At 40.2% G+C, this 20312-nt stretch overlaps 1 protein-coding gene and 1 non-coding gene across 2 annotated transcripts in view; both read right to left on the bottom strand.

Moving 5' to 3' along the window:
- Nucleotides 1-1255: 1255 nt before the first annotated feature.
- Nucleotides 1256-20312, bottom strand: part of EGFL6 (EGF like domain multiple 6) — a 61067-nt gene continuing 42010 nt past the window's right edge. Inside the window, 5 exon segments of the mRNA XM_037822704.1 lie at nt 1256-2939; nt 7768-7804; nt 7806-8031; nt 10226-10342; nt 13552-13632. Coding sequence (XP_037678632.1) covers nt 2829-2939; nt 7768-7804; nt 7806-8031; nt 10226-10342; nt 13552-13632 — 572 coding nt within the window. The 3' untranslated portion in view covers nt 1256-2828.
- Nucleotides 1335-1467, bottom strand: LOC119524337. The gene has a single exon (XR_005214790.1). It is a non-coding gene; the product is annotated as a small nucleolar RNA SNORA48 (small nucleolar RNA).

The raw sequence follows: 20312 nt of genomic DNA, 5'->3' as shown, positions 1-20312 counted from the left end.
GCCTCGTGTGGACAGTGGGAAGATGAGCAGATTTCACCTCATAAGGCTGCAGGGGGAGAGGTGTCCCTGGGAGAAAGCCTGGTTTCAGCTAAGGACGAGAGATGGAGGAAGAGATCTGTGACTTGGATAAAGATGGAATGGGGTTTGTTTACTAGACCATGAAGGATCAGAGACTGTGATAGGGAGGATATTTTCTAGTAAGAGTTTATGTCCGGAGGAGGAAGCCCATACCAGCATGGAGGTGAGAGCAAGGGAGAGGATGCATGACACGAGGGGTTTGCACCTTAGATGGTGGCCAAGTATGACAGATATGGCAGTCATGGCTGAGTTACCTGAACTTGGGTAACTCAAAGGAACCCAAACATCATTTGGTGCTGGAAGACACTGTAGGCTGTTCATCGGGATTCAAAACAATATGTTGGCATTTAAGGGTCCAAAGAGTTAGTTCTGATGACCACTGTCGTGTAGTGGAAATGGCAGTGGCAGCCCCAAGGAGTCAGAGGGAGGGGCCACCTGGATCAGGATTGTGCATTGTTTGAAATCTTAGGCCAAGTAAGGGTGTATTTTCCTCTCAATTAATAGAACACCCAGCAGTGAGCAAATGGGGACTAGGATAGAGACTCCATGATGTCCTCAGGGGCCCAGCTTCCTCGAGCTCTGTACTGCCCCATTCACAGCGTGTGGTCCTTGTCCTCATCAGCACAGGGCATGGTGTTTCCACCTTTACAATCACACCACAGGCAGGAAGGTGGAAGAGAAGTGGCAAAAGGGGCTGCTGGCAGAGAGAGCCCCCTTAATCCTTCCTGGAGCCATGTGAATGGCTTCAGCTTACATCTCAATACCTCCTCTCTCTCAGTTGCTGGGAAATGCAGTCTTTTAGGTGAGTAGATTGCTCTGCCTCCTCCTTCCCCCCAATTTCCCATATATATATATATATATATATATATATATATATATATATATATATATATATATATATATATATATATATATATATAAAATTATGCTTGTAGAGAAAAAGGTGAGGATGGGCATTGGGTAGGCATCCAGAAGTCTCCGTCACAGCTATATTAGGGAATCCTGGAATATCATCATTCAATTCAACTTAATTCAGCTTCATGCATTGGTTTTCCACCCATATATAACAAGGCTCTCAGGCCTCCTTTTGTTTGTGATTTAACATCTCTTCCTTCAACCTGGATCACCGGGGCACTGTCCTTCATTGCAAGTTCCCCCCTCCATCTCCCTTTAAGCCATAACTATGCTCTCCAATTTCCTTGGTCACTGAGGAGAAAGGGAGTTGTATCAGTTAGTTTTTTCTGTTTTTTATTTCTCCTTGTGTCCAAGGCACGAACCAGACATGGGCACGATACAAAAACCAAGCTGGGATAAACAAGGGGTTGCTCTCTCCCTCGTGGATAGGGGATGGGCACCACCACTAAGTGCCACTCCACCAGGTCAGGGAGTGCATCAGTTAGCTTTTGGTGTTCAACAAACTGCCCCAAACTTTGGTGGCTTAGAACAACCATTTATTATCTCTTATGATTCTGTGGACTGATTTGCCTCAGTTGGGCTGTTCTTCATCTCACTAGCAACACTACTTTTATGATTTCTATTACTAGCACTTGTCTGAGCAGATACAGATACAGTCCTATATAGACTTTGTATGCCAAAATGCACTCAAGCTAAAAGCAAACAATGTGTTTTTTTCCTAACTGTTTAAAAGGTGGTATGTGTTGGTTGTATTAAAGAGAATATTGTTGAAGAAGGATTAATTTGGGCTTCAGTATAAAAGAACTTCAAGAGTGAGGCCACCAACTTTAAAGACTAGCAAGCAGACCACCTTCTCTCTTTCCTTCCTCCCCGTGCACAAGCCTTACTTTCCTTGGGCGGTAGTAGGCATATCTAGGGAACTTTCTGTTGGAGAGAAGTCTCGTCTGTTTCTGACCCATAATCTCAAAACAATTCAGTGCTGGTCCTCAGGGAATCCACTCAGGGGTCTTTACACACAAAGCTGTTCTTTTGGAAGAAAAGAGAAATAGAAAAGAAGGCAATCAGTCTTTTTTTTTTGAGTCCTGCTACCTGCTAATTTAGTTTTAGGTAGCTCTCTGAAGGCCTTGAGTTCAACAACTTATGCTAATTTGCATTGCAGTTGTGAGGCCTAATAAATCAGTCACGTTTTCCTATAATAGGAAACAATATCTTAAGAATATACAATGTTTCCATAAAGAAAAGAATAAAAACCACATTTTCCAGTGAAGACAAATAATTGTACACATGATTAAACACAGAGTCAACAACACATTTTCTTATTTGTCCAGATTTAGACCATGACACAAGGTGATTATTTGGTTATTGTTATTACAAAGCATTTAAATACACAAGCTTGGCTGTGAAAGATCAGGCTAAGCCATTTGGGCAAATTTTATCCGTGATGTCATAGTTTCCAAGAAATGCTATAAAAGTCCAACAGTTAAACAATTCGTTGTGGTTTTCTTTTTTTGGGGGGTGGGGGTGTTAATTCTATAAATGTATAGAAGGTCACCAATTTATGTAGATGAATCAGAAATACTGGGGGTGGGGTGGGGGACTGAACTGGCATTTCCACACTTTATAAATTCAAAAATGAATGAGACAACACAATGGTACTATATATAAAGCAAATATTAGCAAATGTTCTACAAGAAAGGCACCTTACAATAATATTTTTCTTGGTACATTTTGAATTATATTTCTAAAATGGGATGGGAGAATCTATGATGTGATAGCAAAACTAGAGACTCGAAATAAAGAGCCAAATATAAAGTTATAAAGGTCAACAGTCACATTCAACCAGCCACAGAGAAAAGGCTGTCTGGGCATAAGCCTGAAACCAGCAAGACACCATCCACTGCTATTTCACCAGTTTCCCCCTTGCCACGTTCTGCTTCAAAAATGATCTAATATGGAGAGAGAATTGAAAATTATTTCCAAGTATTCAAAACAATGGTACAATCAAAATATTCAATTGGCATTAAAAAGGACTAAATTCATTGTATTCCTATCGCACAGGGCTCGGCTTCTACACTGAATACATATGAAGATTTATGATTTCTGGATGCTAGGTGTCCAAACTGAGAGTTACACTCAGAGAAACAGGGCCACTGTAACACTAAAGGACTCTCAAAAGCCCCCAAAAGCTAAGACTGAGGGTTAACATGAAATTTTGGAATTCCCTCTGAAAGGACTGGGGGAGCCAAAACAAAAATGTACTATAGTTTTCTTTTTTAAAAACAAGGTTAGAAGAAATTTAACATTCCCCATGAACATCAAATGCAAAACTATAGAGTTTAGTATATCCATATGATATAATACGTACAGATGTTAAAAAGAACGAGACTGGGTGCTTAATGGGTGCAGAGTTTTTGATTGAGGTGACGAAAAAGTTTGGGTAAAGGATGTTGGTGATGGTAGCACCATATTGTGAATGTAATCAATACTGAATTGTATACTTGAAAGTCATGGAAATGGAAATTCTGAGTTGTAGATACGTCACTACAATAAAAAGTTTTAAAAAATTTAAAATAAACTATATGGTCAAAAGGGAAAATTATTTTTGATATATTCAGCTTTTGGTAGTGTTTGTAGGAGGGTAGTTATTTTTCTTAACATATTGGTTTACGTATTTGGAAATTACCTGAAATGTCAGTGTTTTCATGTGTGAAAAAATGTTTCACCACATTCTATAATCATTGTATCTAAGTCATTTATGAATAACCAAAAGAGAAGCAAACTTCTTTATATTTTAGGAAATGTTAAAATATAGAATATAGAGATGAATACTAAGAAAATGATCTTCAAATTGGGTAGAAAATGCCAGAAAGGACTCATTTAACAAAATTAAGGATATATATATATATATATATATATATATATATATATATATATATATAGTAACTTTTATATTCATCCATTCATCCAAAAATATTTTCAGGCAAATATTATTAAAATAAACATTTGCTGAATGAATGTTTATAAATTTCTACAATGTTGTAATGTTATTTTTAAAAATAAAGAGTACGTATTCATTTTGTAATCAGAAAAACAAAATATTTTTAACTTGATAATTCTGAAAATAATAGCTACACTTTATGAAGCACCTATTAAATACTAATTACTATAAGGAGAAGTATCTATTCCCGTCATAAAGAGGATAATATATTTGGTGGGTTCTATAGTTCTCAATATCAGAAATGAGCAGATTTAGAGGACAGCAAAACCATTCTGATTCAAAGATGATTAAGATTACCCTGGAACAAAAATGTTAGAGAATTCCATTTAATTTGGAACACATTATGATTCTTTTTTTAAAATGACGTGCACATATATTCCATTAAAATGGAATCCAACAGTAGTATATACATACTGTGGTTATAAATAGATTAAAGTATGTATTTATGTGGAAAGTGAAAAGCAAAGTATGAAAGCACTCATACTACTGTGGTATGATAATGAATCTTTACTTTTTTTCAGTATAGTGATTTCATTTTGTCTTTTCAAAACGGGTTTTTTAAATAAATTCATAAGCAACAAATTTGCATTTCAAAGAAAGGTCTGTTAAGAAGCATGCTTACCACGGTCACCCATAACCAATGGATGGACAGAATCAGGTCAGGTCTGTTCTCGCATGGGTTATGGCAATAAAATTAAGCATGGTAATAACTCTACGGGTGAGCTTTACAAGGTGGGAAAGTGATGGCATTGAAGGTCATTAAAGGTTTTATAATGCAAAAAAAAAAAGGGGGGAAGAAGAAAAAGAAAGGAAAAAAGACTCATGCTTAAAATCATGCCACCACAGCCATTATTAAATATCCCCAACAGCCTCCTTTTCCTTCTTCATTAAGAATCGCAGAATAGTTTTCAAGGCCGCAGAGTTGGAGCTGCTTCCGGCTTGCTGTCATCTCTGTCTCCAGCTTTCCCTGGCTCTCCGAAGGGAAGAGAGGTAACCTCAGAGGGCCACATGCGGGTGAAGAGAGCCTGTGACTGCCCACTCCCCCAGGTGCTCTCTTGCACTGTTGGGAACTGTTGGAGAGAAGCAATCACTGAGCCACAAGTGGTAATGCAACCAGATATAGAACTTTCTTTCTCCTTTAGTGTCTTCTCAGAAGGGACCCGCTTTCAAGGAGATCTGACTTTTGGGTTATTTCTCTAAATCAAATGATATCTCAATCCAGAGCCTCATTCCATCAGGCTGGAGGGAAATTCATTCTTGGCTATTTGGCCGTTCAGAGTTGGGGGGAGGCATGCCCTCCCTAGGAGAACCAGAGCCTCTGAAAGGCTGCAAGTGGCATAGACATTAAGAGAGTGGCAATGCATCTTCTCTTCCTCTTGGCGGCCACTGATACCCATGTCACCTGCACCCACATGGCCCCTGAAGTCACTCATCTCTGACTTATCTTGGTATGCCTGTGTATATGGAGTAAGAGTCACACCTGCTACAAATAGTCACAGCCAATATTATGTTGTTGAACTGCAATATACACTTCAGTCTGGATTATTCAGCATCCACAACCTCCAACGCCCCCCATCAGGGCTTCCCTAGGATGGAAGTTCAGGGCCCATGAGCCTGCGTCGGGCCTTCGCTTGGTCTGGGCATCCCTCTTAACCCAGCAGTACTGTGTTGTAGTACACTTGCCGGCCAGACTGTCATTTTCAAACAGCACTGTTTTGATGACATCCCTCCACCACGCCACACCATTGCCATGCGACCATGTTCTAGAAAATATTTCCCCAGCATGTAAATTTAGTAAACGTGGCAGTAATTATGAATGCTGGGCAAAGGCCTATTTCAATTCTCTGGCAGGGAATGTCATCCATATGTAACACAGCTCACTGCCATGGTCCCCAAATCATGCCGCAAATACAACAATGTAAACCTGTGGATTGGATGTGGAACCATTCAAATGTGTAGCAGTGAGAATAAACTAGAATTAACATGTGTGTCAGAGTTAAACAAGCACAGGCTGCTTTTACTGCCAGGGAAACAATGGTAAAGAAATTCATTAACTTGGGACCAATTTACACTTTCATTTATAGTTATGTCTTCTGATATACTTCATATAAGACGTTCTGCTCTAACTAAGGTAACAAGTAAATGAAAAGATGTTAAATTTAACACCTGACCCCAGGGACTGCGATTTCTGGTCTTCACCAAGACATAGGATTTTACTTACGTAAACAAGTAATCATCTTTCACAAGCAAAGTACAAACGGAATGCCAATGCATGGATCTACTAACATTTCTTCCGTCTTGCCACCATTAACTGGTCCTCGGCTTGTCGCCCATCTCCTTCTGGCTTTCACCTTATCTTTCCCCTGCCCACCTCAACCAAACTTTTCACAAGGGTCCACAGTGGTGGCCCCCACGTCTCTGCTCACTTCCCTCCTCACCTCTCTACAGTGTGGCCTTTGATCCTTCCCCTTCAAAGAAAGGACCCCTGTAAGGGTCACCAGCCACTTCTGGGTAGTCAAAAATGATGGACTTTTGGCCACCTTTATCCTATTGGTTCTTTCTGAGCCTTTGACTCCATCAACCAACCTCCCATTAAAACTCTGTTCCCTTTTCCTTCATTAAGCCCATTGTGAAGTAAAGGATTTACTTAGCAGCTCTGGGTTGTCCAATCCCCCCATTTCCCAACCAGCTCCTGGGAGATGACCTCTAAGCCCATGGAATATTCTGCCTGAAGAGATTGTCTTTGTCTACCTGAGGCTTTGGGCCAGATAGTTAAAGCTAAAAATGTGATTTATATGGTGGAGGCCTTAGGGCACACAGTCTCAATTTGTCAGCCACATGCGTGATCAAAAACCCTGGACACCAAGGCTCAGACGAGCTGCCCTGGCTGGCAATACTTTGAGTTTTGTCACACCTTTTGCTGGGAAAATTTTGTGCCATCGTCATGACTCCACTGGGAGGGAACAATTGGAAGCTTGTGCTTGGTCTCTCCTGGACACTGCTTTATGCACCTTTTCTCTTTGCTGATGTTTTTAAAACTTTTTATTTTGAAATACACTCAAACTTAGAGGACAGTTACGAAAATAATACAAATCCCATGCAGAGAACTCCAACATATTCCTGCTGCCCCACAGATACCCAGATCCACCAATTTTAACATTTTGCTGCATCTGCTGTATCATTCTATTTATCCATCCATCAATCTATCAATCCATCTATTTATCCATCTATTTGTCTGTCTTTCCCCTTTGCTGATTTTAATCTGTATCCTTTTGCTGTAATAAACTGTAACTGTGAGCATAACAGCTCTTCTGAGTTCTGTGAGTATTCTAGCAAATCACTGAACCTGAGGGTGGTCCTGGGGACCCCCGAAAACATCCACGCTCTCAGTTCAGTTCAAAAAACACCTTAAAAGTCACTTTCTAGCTGCCATTCATTGTGGGAAGTGCTGGACATTAAACAAATGAGCAAGATGTTCTTTTACATCTTAAGGAATTTATAGCCTGGTTTGGGGGGATGTTAGAGGACACTGACATGCAACAGATAATCTTTTGAGAATGTGATATGCACTAGGGCCTGGCAAGTATTATCATTAGTTGTGGTCATTAATTACCTTGCCTGTTTCACTCCAGAATGCAAGCTCTTTAAGTGTAGGGAGCCAGCCTAATGCATCTCTGTATTTCTCCTGCCTTGGCATTTCCGTAAGTGTCTGTTCTGTTTGTTAAATAATTGAAAAAGAATGTAAAAATCTAGCTCAATAATTATTTTCCACTTACACTTTTGGTAATATCAGTCCCTGGAGAGAGCTGAATCGCCCGTCTTCCACCTGTCGTCCTCACGCCCAGCCTCCTCCCATGCCAGGGTAAGGTGCCTGTTTTCCACAAACACTAGAAGCTTCCCCACTCGGTCTCCGGCCAGCCGGTAATCAAAGAGCAAACGGAAGTTGCTTTGAGGCTGCAGGTGGGGGAGGAGAAGTTTCAATCTGCCAATGTCCTTCTTGTGTCCCACCCAGGCTGGAACTGTCATATAAGAGCCAACGGCTTGAAGAGAAGAAAAATGCACAGTCAGCAAGGTCATTGCAAAGAATTTGGCTAAAATATCCAAAATGAATATAAAAATGAACTATAGTATCCTATGGGGAGGACTGAATTCCTTTTCACTTGGAACATGAGAACAAACTTTTTGTGCTAAAAGGGATTTGGGGAATCACATCGTTGAAATTCTTTGTTGCATAGAGAAGGAAACTGAAATTCAGAGAAATTGAGGAATTTGTCCATGTTCACAAAGCTGGGTAGTGACAGATACGGGGTAAGAATCTAATCAAAGTGTCTTTTAGTGTTGTGGGTAATTTCCAACTAGTGGAAAGCTTGTGCTCCAGAAGTTCACTTCCTTCTTAGTTGTTTGAACCTTGAAATGCACTTCCTCCCTGAGCCAATGATGTGTGTGATGGGCGGCTCCTTAGGTGGGTCCATAGCATGATATCTAATCCACGGCACACCTGCACTTGTACTGATGGTTTTATGGAGCTCAACCACCACATGTAGCATGTCACTCAGCATTCCATCTACTCTGGCCATCTTCTAATTATCTTTTCACCAGTGGTGATGGGCTTTTGTTCTCTCCCAAACTTCTGGTTGTGGCTTTGAAGAACTTAGGCCAAAACTCTTGCAAGGTAGGGTGTGAAGATGTTAAAGAGGAATTCCTATAGAAGATGGGAGGAAGACATTGGGGTGGGGTGGGGTCTTTAGCTAGTGCAATTCCCAGAGCCACTTGTAGGACCCCGGGGGACACTGACTTGCTTTGCACTGGATCCAGGGACTGTTCTGTCTCTTTCCCCAGCTAATGGGGTTGCCCCTTCCCTCCTGACTAGTGCCCACCTAGAGCTGTCCTTGAATCTCTATCTCTCTAATAATGCTGTTTCCCCCCATGCTTCTTGGTTTTGTTTAACTCTGTTGGGAAAGACAAGCCCACTTAGAGATCTGGTGGTGGTACCAGAGGGGAGGGATACAACTTGAGGGATGCAGCATCAAATGAATCCATCGGGGACTTCCCCTTGATGGAAAAGCCAACGTGAGGCATCGCTGACTGTGCAAGCTGTCAAGACACTGAAACAGACTATTTGGCTCCCAATGTTATAAAGGCCTATTTGATATAAGTTTGGAGATGGGATGATGGAGGACAGGAGAAATTCAGGTGAGATATCAGCAAGGTAGCTTCTCCAGTGATTGTCTCTGAACTGGTTAAACTTGTCCTGTGCTTGCTCTGAATCTTTGGTGATACTCCCGATCATGTGACTTGCTGTGTGGGATGTGTCCCCTCTACCCTACTCCCCAGTACTAAAAGGAATTCTTGGGAGTGGATAGCCAATTTTTCTGATTATGTGTGAGGGCCTGAAAAGAAAGATCTCAGGGAGGAATCAGTCTAGAGGAAGGATCTAAAAGAAGGATCTTTAAACTGGGGGATGGAGCCTATATACCCCTAAAAGAAATTATTTTATTAGTAAGGAACTGGAATCTCTGAAGGTGTAAGAGTTGCCCCTAATTATATACTCAGTCCTCAGGAGATAGGGATAGGATTTACGCTCCAAATAGGATCTGTAAACCCAAGGCTCTGCCCAGGGGGAAAGTAGGCAGTGAAAGGGGCTTGAAATCTGCAGCTCAGAGATGAGGTGTAGAAAAATCCAAGGTCAGGTGGCCAGAAGGCAATCCTCAAGCAACAGAAGGGAAAGCTCAGGCCGTGATTCGAGGTCATCGATCAGAGCCTCATTAAGGTTTTGCTCCTTTGATGACAAGCGACTCTTCTATAACTGCAGGTTGGGGTGGAGGTCCCATTTCCTTTCCAGACATATTTCCACCAAAAAAAAAAAAAAAAAAAAAACTACAGAGCATCATGGCTGGCAAATTAGGGAAAAGGAACAACTTTTTTTCTACCTTTTTGTGAACACTCCCAAACCTCCTATGACTCACCCATCTCTTTCTCTCTCCCTCAGTAGCAGAAGAGTGAATAAGGAAGAGGTTTGCAGAGCATCCTTTGTGAAGGAGGTGAGAGAGGATTAGAGGAAGAGAATATGTGTTGTACCAATGTTAGTTATCCATCAGAGGGGATCTGGAGAAAGTCTAAAGGTGCCAAGCAACTCTGACCTAACGAATGACCGAATAACAACCCTTCCATCGTGGAGGAACCTTCTTTGCCTTTGCCATATTGCGAAACAGGAGAAACCTGAAATCTAAATACCATTATCTCGATCAGCAGGATTATCTTAATATTAATAAAGATATTAATTATCTTCTATATCCTGTTGCCAGTCACAGACCCCATGATCAAAGCTGCAGTCAGCTGAGATATTTAAATCTGCTAAGAAAAAGAGTGCATTTCACATAACCATTAAGAGCATTAGAAAACACTTACCATTTGGAGTTCTGAAAGGCCATGCCATTGTTTCAGTTGCATAGAATACAGACCAAGACAATCAAAAGGCCCTTTAGGGGAGCTTCAAAGCAGATACCCTGTTTCAATTTAAATCCCTGAAGCCATTCTGAACAAATTCTATTGTGATTTTAATAAACAAAACAACAGCAACAGAAAACACATGCAAGAAAACAAAGCTATCTTTTTTTTAAATAAGGAATGGGAAGATCCCCAATGGGCAAAGCAAAACAGAATTCAAGCAATTGTTTGCAAAATTCAGGCCAGAAAATAAAACCTCTCCCACCCAAAAGAACTAGTGAAGACCTTGCCAGAACTTTCTAAATTATCTGTAGAATACTAAATTTCATGTAATCCATGACTCACCAAGATTCAATTAGCATGTAAGTGGCCAAACTTTCTTTTACTTCATGATTCCAACATTCCCATCGGAAATTTGCCACCATTACGTAGGATCAAATACACTGACACACCACCAGTTTCTAAGTTGTTACTGTTTATGGCAGAGTGATCATCTTGTTTAGATACATCAGAGAAATATAATAGTTGAATCAGCTAGTATAAATTTCAACCAGTGCCCTTGATTACTTTCATGGAGATCAGGGGTCAGCAAACTAACCTCCAGGCCCACCACCTGGTTTTGTAAATAAAGTTTTATTGGTATGCAGCCCTGCCCATTTATTTAGATTGTCTATAGCTGCCTCAGTGCTAGGGTGGCAGAGTTGGCAGTGTTGAATGGTTGCAACAGAGAAAGCATGGTACTCAAACAGCCTAAAATATTTACTATCTGGCCCTTTCCAGAGAAAGTTTGCTGTCCACTTATGTAGATTAAACAACAACAACAACACTGGGAAAGAGGGGGAAGACTGAGATACTTCTGATTTATAATTAATGCCAGCCTCTTGCTTTGATTTTGGGGCTTTAGCTGTTTATGCTGAAGAATAAAGGAAAGCAAAGGGGATACCTAGACAGGAAGGTAGCAGCAGCTAATATTTCATTCATTATAATTTGCAAAACGTGTTTACATACCTTCTGTCACTTGATTTGTCATAAAAATTCTATAACTCAGACCCATTTTCAGGCAAGTAAACTAAGGCTCATAAGTATCATGTTGCTGTTGGTACCCCACCATTATCTGTCAGCACTTACATTCCCTGGGAGGCACATGGCTTTGTAGCCCCTGTAACTCCCTGAATCCAGGTGTTCTCTAGCCAGTGTGTTTGGCCCAAGCAGGGCAGGCCAGAATGCTGGGGAGTTACTTCCCCAGAAGAGCCCTCAACCAACGATTGGCAGCAATTGGTGGATAGATACCTCAGTTTCCTTGCTTTTGGGCAAATGTGAAACATTTTCTTCCTATATAAGAAAACAGGCAATAAGGCGTTTGATGCAAAGGAATGAAAAACAGAACACTTAGGAGAGATATGGAGGAGAACAGGAGGCCTATAGGAGCTGGTCATGAGCCCAGTGCTACCCTGTGGGGAATTTTCATGAGGCTTCTAGGATCAAATGTGGAGTCATCAACTAAGAGAGGCACTTGCTTCATGGTAGAGACAGTCCTATAAACCAAAAGGATAGAATTGGAGAAGGTACTTGTGGTGGTTTGGAACTGTATGTACCCCAGAAAATAGTGGTCTTAAAGCTAATCCATTCCTATGAGTGTAAACCTATTGTAAGTAGGTTTTCAAGAGGTTACTACAGTTAAAGTATGGCCCAGGGTGGGTCTTCATCTTCTTACTGGAGTCCTTTATAAATAGAGTAAATCATGGAAGCAAGAAGCTGAAAGTAACAAAACCCGGAAGAGAAGGGAGAGATCAGCAGATGCGGCCATGTGCCTCGTCATGTGGCAGAGGAGTCCACGATCACTGGAAGCCAGTCTTCAGGAAGACATTCTCATGGCCTCAAAAGTGTAAGCTTATAAGCTAATAAATTCCCATTGCTAAAGCCAATCCTTTTTATGGTATTTGCTTCCAGCAGCCTAGCAAATGAAAACAGTAATCATAGGGAAATGCAAAGAGAATCAAATTAGCATGAGGTTAGTGGGAAGTAAGAGAAAGCTGGAAAAGGAAAGAGAAGGTCAAGGCACTCTTACTTATACTGAGTGAAAGGAATAAATACATAAAGCAGCTTTTCCCTGATATCTGCACAGAGAAGCCATGTGTAATTTGGCATGGACAGAGAAAATGCTGAATAAACTGAGGAAATCAGGGGTCATGGCCAATAAATTCCAGATTATGAGACTTTGGTAGACTGATCATAAGAATGATCCCACATTTTTACCCCTCCCCCATCTGTGCCCTTTGCAATATGACTTTACAGCTCCTTCCCCACCCTTAAGTCTGGGCTGGCTTGTGACTTGTTTTGGCCTAAAGAATGTGGCAGAAGTGATATTGTGTCAGTTTAGGGCCTAGACCTCCAGAGGCCTTGTGTTCCTCTGCTCTCTTTTTTGCAACCCTGACATAGTCCCATGAGACAACGCCCGGGCTAGCCTGCTGGAGGATGAGAGACCATGTGGAGCACAGCCGAGTGAGCCCAGTTGTCCCAGCGGAGGCCCCAAGCATGTGGGATAGTTCAGTAAGATAGCAAAGTCAATGAGGTAGACCCATAGCTGACTGCAGACACATGGGTGAGCCCCACCCATGACAGCTCAGAGCAGCAGAACTGCCCAGTCAATCCATAGACTGATGAGAAAAAAGAAATATTTATTGCTATAGGTCACTGACGGTGTGTGGTTGCTTGTTATGCAGCATTATGGTGGCAGTAGGTAACTGATACAGGCACCATGTGCCAGATTTTACTACATGGTGACTTTAGTCATGGGCCCTCAGGCATTGGAGTTGAATCAAATGAGTAATTTTCTCCCATTTCCACACATATAACCTGCTTCAACTGCTCACTCTGGGTGTCAGGGTGGTAGTGATAGAGAAAAAGAGCCTCTCTGTATGGTAATCACTGATATTTATCTCACAAGGACCTACAATTTTAATACTGACACTATGCATCACGATGTAACAATTTTCCCTGGAATGTTTATAAATGAATCAGTGATTTGTATATAATCGTTTCATCCTATGAAGAAATGAAAACAACATGGGACAATGTGAGACAACACATACTTGGAGGAAAGTGTTATTTACCTTTGTGTTCCAGTTTGGATGTTAGAGCTTTTCTTTGGACCAACACCAGACCAAATTCACCCACTTCATTAACCTTAGAGGCTAATAAAGAACACTTGATCAGTTAAGAAAAAGACAAAAACCCACATGCTTAAGAAGGTATGCAGGTCTACCCTGTTTAAATTAAGGAATCCATGTTTTTTTATAGGGACTTCAATTTCTGTTCACATCAGTATAGAGGGGGATGCCCCCCAACAATTAAAGATAGACTAAATATGATCCTTGCAATAAAATATTATAAGGAGAACCAATTGAAAAATACACTTTAAATATGTTTCCAAGTAGGTCAAATTACATGAGATATCTACCATAACAAATTAGGCCATCTGAACCTCAGCAGCTTAAGACTGGAGCTGGAGAACAGGATAGAAATCTGGCCTGCAGTCAGTCTGACATCCAACAAGGCAACAGGCCATACATCTAAAAATAAAGGACTCCAGGCCTTTTGCAAATGACACAAGCATGATTCAAATAATAATACTGTGCCGGTTTGAATGTATTGTGTCCCCCAAATGCCATTATCTTTGTGGTCTTGTGGGACAGACGTTTTGGTGCTGGTTAGATTTGCTTGGAATGTGCCCCACCCAGCTGTGGGTGGTGACTTCGGTGGGATACTCCTATGGAGGAGTGACCCCACCCATTCAGGGTGGGCCTTGATCAGTGGAGCCATATAAAACATGCTGACTCAAAGAGACTGGACGGAGTGCAGCTGTGAGTGACGTTTTGAAGAAGAGCAAGCTTGCTACAGAGGAATGTCCTGGGAGAAGCCATTCTGAAACCAGAACTTTGGAGCAGACACCAGCCATGTGCCTTCCCAGCTAACAGAGGTTTTCCGGACGCTATTTGCCATCCTCCAGTGAAGGTACCCGATTATTGATGTGTTACCTTGGACACTTTATGGCCTTAAGACTGTAATTGTGTAGTGAAATAAACCCCTGTTTTATAAAGGCCTATCCATCTCTGGTGTTTTGCATTCCGCAGCATTAGCAAACTAGAACAAATACTCAAAACTATTTTTTCCAGTGAAGAAGAGACCACAGAAAACAAAAATGAGGAAACAAATTTTGCAATTTTTTTCTACAAAAATTATTATTTAAATGTTAAATTAGTTAGATAATAATTTAGGTGTTAGCTCAATGACTTTTATGTGCCTTTCCTTGGACCATGGCTCTCTCCTTCTTTCATCTCATCCCAATAGCCTCAAAATTTTTAATATTTTTAACAATATTTGTATTTTATAACAGACATATAAATTTTGTGTAAACATTGGATCACTACAGCAGCACAAATGGATTTTTCAACAGAAATTACAGTTGTAACCGGAAGCAATTCAACTTTGTGTGATACTTCCGTTATCTCATAGAAGCTGGGTTTGAAAATTGTGAACAGCCAAGCCTTCAGGGTCATAAAACTTGGCAAAGCGCACACATGAACCCATGCATGGGCAAATGCAAGCACTGACTGAGGGCTCACATGCAGAAAATTGCTGACCTGGAGAAAAGGAGGATGTGACTTCCTTGGGCTTGTCCCAAGTACCAGTTTTCTTTTGTCGTGGGAATAACATACTAATGTAATTGCTCAGAAATTATTGGAATAATTTCCCCATTCCACCCCAAATAATAAAAATGTTTATTTGTTACGTAAAATTTTTAAAAAAATATAAATGAACCAAACATCATTACCCAGAGATAACTATTGTTAATATTTTGGTGTATTTTCTTCCAATTGCTTGTTTATTACAAAAAGGGAACTATATTTATGTACATTACTTGTAAAATGCCTTTTCTCTTCATAGTATATTGTGAGCATGTTTTCCTATCATCATTTTAAATGTCTACATAGTATTACACAATATTGCTGTACCATTATTTATTTAACCCTGTTAGACATACAGGTGTTTTCTAATTTCTTTGCCACTGTAAATAATACTGCCCAGAACATTCTTGTGGGTGAAATCATTGCCCCCAACCAGGAATATTTTCTTGAGATAAATTCCTGAAAGTGAAATTTTTAGTTCAGTGGGGAGGCCATTTCAGGGCTTTCTGTAGGAATTGTAGAACCGTCTTCCAGAATGTACCCATCAAATGTACTCCCAATACAAGATATGAGAGTAACTGGCTCCCCGTGTCTTTCTCCAAACTTGAGCCTCATATTAAAAAAAAAATAAGTCAGACCAAGCAACTGACAATAACACATTCTGTCTTGCTTCAAATAAAATATACATTTTGAGCCCCCTGGACTTGGGTTGGACTTAGTGACTCACTTACAAAGAATAAGGTAAGGAAAGGAGGGGGTGTAACTTTTCTGTGGAGAAGCCTGGCAAATGCTACCTTATCCAAGTGATCAATGGTGGTCAAACATCGTCACTGACAAGCATGCACCCCTGATGTTACGTGACAAGAATGACATATTACTTCTGTGGCATTCTTCACCCAAACCCACAGCCCCAGTCTCATCATGAGAGAAACCCAAATTGAAGGATATTTTACAAAATACCTTTAGAGGGATGTTAAGCAACTTGCCCAAGGTCACCCAGCTAAGAAGGGGCAGAGCTGCAGTTGGAGCCATTAGGCTGTGCTGACCCTCGTTACACATGACACCTCACAGAGATGTGTATATACATGTGTGTGCAAGAGAACATGTATGTATAGAACAAACGCACTAAGGTAAGTTAAAAGCGGTTGCCTCTCTCTGGAGGTGGGGTTAAGTGTGAATTTTCTTTTTGTTTCCTTCTGTAACTTTAAGTATTCCTTCACATTTTCCACGATAAGTATGTATTAGTTTTTTTTTTAATTTTATTTTGAAATAAATTCAAACTTACAGGAACAGTTGCAAAAACAATACAAACCTCATACACAGAACTCCAGCATACCCCGACCCCCTCCCGATACCCTAATCCACCAGCTTTAACATCCTGTCACACCACCATTTCTTTCTTTCCATCCCTCCCTCCCTCCCTATCATCCATCATCTATTGCTCTGTCTTCTGAACATATGAGAGCAAGCTGCACACATCCTTGAACAAACAATATAATTCACATATACATTCCCAAGTATAATTATATACCTTAAAAAATACCTTAGTTATATACCTTAAAATGTTAATAAATATTTCTTTTCTTAAATGTAAAGATGCTGGTTTAGGAGGCTGGAGCCCTACTGGGTAACCATGATATTTAGCACTCTCCTTATTTTTCTAAAATCTTAAAAACACATTAAATAGACTGTCACAGGGCATGACTGAACCTTTAACCAGAACAAAGCAAAAACTTAGGAAAACAGAACATTTTAAAAAAAGAACAAATGAAAGCAATTCTGTTAAAAGCCCAATATCTTGCTTTAAACTGTTTCTAGGAAATTTAAGCAGTTAGTTAAAAGAAATGGAAAGGTAGGTTTACGTTGGAAATGCTCAACTATCTGGTATAATAAGAAATCCTAGAATTTGCAGCCAACTTCCACACATTTTCCCCCACAGGCGAATTCAGACATTTTAGTAAACACCTCATGTTCTCGTCTTTCAGGGGGTTGAAACCATTTGGCAAAGCCCTATAATGCTAATAAACACTGCCAGGTTTCAGTCTTCAGACTCATGGATAATAGAAGACACATGGACTCTTCCAATGTTTCCTCTTCCTTCTAGACTCAGGCCTGCAACCAATGCTTCTGCCACTTGTCACCTTCTCCCCTCCATTTCCCTCCCTCCCTCCCTCCCTCTCTCCTTCTCTCCCTCCATCCATCCTTCTCCTGAACCACTGGAGAATTCATTATACACATCTCAACACTTCACACCTAAATACTTTGGTGTGCACCTCCTCCTAAGAACAAGGACACACTCCTACACAGTGACAATGCCATAATCACACCCAGGAAATTTAGCAGTAACGTAAGATTATCACCTATAAACAGTCCATGTTCAAATGTTCCCAATTGAACCAGTAGTGTCATTAAGCTTTTTTTTAAATATCCAGATTCAATCCTGAATGAGGCATTGCATTTAAGTGCCATGTCTTTTCAGTCTCTCTTAATCTAGAACAGTTTCCCAGCTTTTGTTTTTTTTTTTTTTTTTTTTTTATGACATTGATATTTTTGAAGAGTCCAGATCAGCATTTGTATAACGGTTTTTTTCCCTTGGGATTAGATTCAGGTTAGGCATATGTGTCAGCAATACTACAAAGCGAATCTTGTACCCTTCTCAGTGGATCTGAATATGTGAGTTCATGTGTCAACTTGGCCAGGTGATGGTGCCCAGGTATCTGGTCAAGCAAGCACTGGCCTAATCGTTACTGCAAGGACGTTTGTGGCTGGTTAATAAACCAGAAGGCTGGTTTATTAAATCATCAGTTAATTGACTGCACCTGTGACTGATTACATCAATGAAAGGTATGTCTTCCTCAGTGAGAGAATTCAATCAGTTGAAGACTTTTAAGGGAGAAGAGAGAAAACTTTCACTTCCTTTTCAGCCAGCCAGCCTCTCCTGGGGAGTTCATTGTAGACTTTCATTGGAGTTGCCAGCTTGCTGCCTGCCCTCCGGAATTTGGACTCATGCATCCTGCCCTACAGAGTTTGGACCCGTGTATCCCCAGAGTTGCATGAGATACTTTTATAAAATCTCATATTTACTAATATCTCCTGTTGGTTCTGTTTCCCCTAGAGAACCTTTAATAATACAGAGCACATGTCAGTCTGTCCATCATTGGTGATGTTAAGATTGATCATTATTTTAGGCAGTGTCTGCCAGTTTCTCCATTATAAAAGTACCTTTTCCCTTTTGTAATTATTAAATAATTGATGGGGTGAGGCTTTGAGATACTTCGAGACTATATGATTATCTTGTTCCCCAACAGTTTTCCACACAATGATTTTTAGCATCCATTGAAGCCTCTTGCCTGAGTCGATTATTATTATTATGGTGGTTTAAAATATGTGTGTTGGTTTGTATGCATCATGTACCCCAGAAAAAGCCATATTCTTTAATGCATTCTTGTGGGGGCAGATGTATTAGGGTAGATTGGGTTGGAACCTATTGGTTCAGTGTCCATGGAGATGTGACCCACCCAACTGTAGGTGATAACTCTGATTAGATAATTTCCATGGAAGCATGGCCCCACCCATTCAGTGTGGGCCTTGTTTAGTTTACTGGAGCACTACATAAGCTCAGACAGAAGGAGCTCACAGCTAGCTGTAGCTGAGACAGGCATTTTGAAGATGGCTGCTGGAAGCTGATGCAGACATTATGGAGAATGTCATTTTGGAAGGCAACCTGGGAGCAAGCGGACTCCAGCCACGTGCCTTCCCAGCTAACAGAGCTTTTCCAGACACCATTGGCCATCCTCCGGTGAAGGTACCCGATTTTTGATGCGTTACCTTGGACACTTTATGGCCTTGAGACTGTAACTGTGTAACCAAATAAACCTGCTTTATAAAAGCCAATCCATTTCTGGTGTTTTGCATTCCGGCAGCATTAGCACACCGGAACAATATGCTAGAGCACTTTTTTCTAATTCATGCAAATGGGGTACACTCCAAGTTAATTGCATTTTGAGGTAATCCAGTTTTCTACCAAAGTCAATTGAAGTTTATCTCCATCAGTGCATCTTTTTAATTAACTTGTCAAAAAGTCTTAATTTCAATTTTTCAATATCCCTACTATACACTTAGTGATGGGTGCAGGGCAAAATAAGACCCTGAAGCTCAGTATTACCTGGGTCCTAATCCTAGGCTGAACTGCAAAACCTTCGTGACATGATCTAAGGTTATATTTCGAATTATCAGAGGCATGAGAAAAGAAGATATGAATATTTATTGAGAGCCTGTGACTCTCTCTATAGGTATCATATCTGGACAGAAAGATGTACTTTCAGCCTTTTGGTCCCACTGAAAGTTTATAATAAGGAAAAACAAACAACCCCTCCCCAGAAATACTGATGTTCTATTTTCTTTTTTTAATTTCGCAGTGTGGCTCACATTGAAAAATGGGAACCAATATAAATGATTTGGGAATATTAGGGAAATTCTAGTGCTGGAAATATGGAATTATTACATAGCCATTAAAAATGTTCATTGTGACATGGAAAAATAGATTATATTAGCAACATGGAAAAATGCTTATGAAATAATATGTGAAATCAGGAAAATATAAAGTTTATTTAAGGTATGATTATAACTACCTAATTTTATGTATATTAATAGACAAAGTTATGAAAATCCATGTAAAAATATTTATCTTTAATAGGGTAATAAGATTATAGGTGACTTTCTTTCGTGATTAAAGATATATAAAATCAGCAATTTTAAGCATTTTTAACCGTACAATTCAGTGGCATTAAGTACATTCACAATGTTGTGCCACCATCACCACTATCTATTTCTAAAATTTTTCATCACCCCAAACAGAAACTGTCCATTAAGCAATAACTTCTCCCCTTCCCCTAGTCCCTGTAACTTCTAATCTACATCCTGTCTCTATGAATCTGCCTAGTCTAGATATTTTATATAAGTGGGCCCATGCAATATTTGTCCTTTGCACCAGTTTATTTCACTCAATGTGAGGTTTTCAAGATTAATCCATGTTGTAGCATGTGGTAGAACTTCATTTCTTTTTATGGCTGAATGACATCCCATCATATGGATAGACCACATTTTGTTTATGTGTTCATCTGCTGATGGACACTTGGGTTGTTTCTACATTTTGTATCAGTGATTTGTTTTTAAATTTTATGTTG

This window comes from Choloepus didactylus, chromosome Y, assembly GCF_015220235.1.
Source record: "Choloepus didactylus isolate mChoDid1 chromosome Y, mChoDid1.pri, whole genome shotgun sequence".
NCBI lineage: Eukaryota > Metazoa > Chordata > Mammalia > Pilosa > Megalonychidae > Choloepus > Choloepus didactylus.
This window is presented reverse-complemented; position numbering and strand designations above follow the sequence as displayed.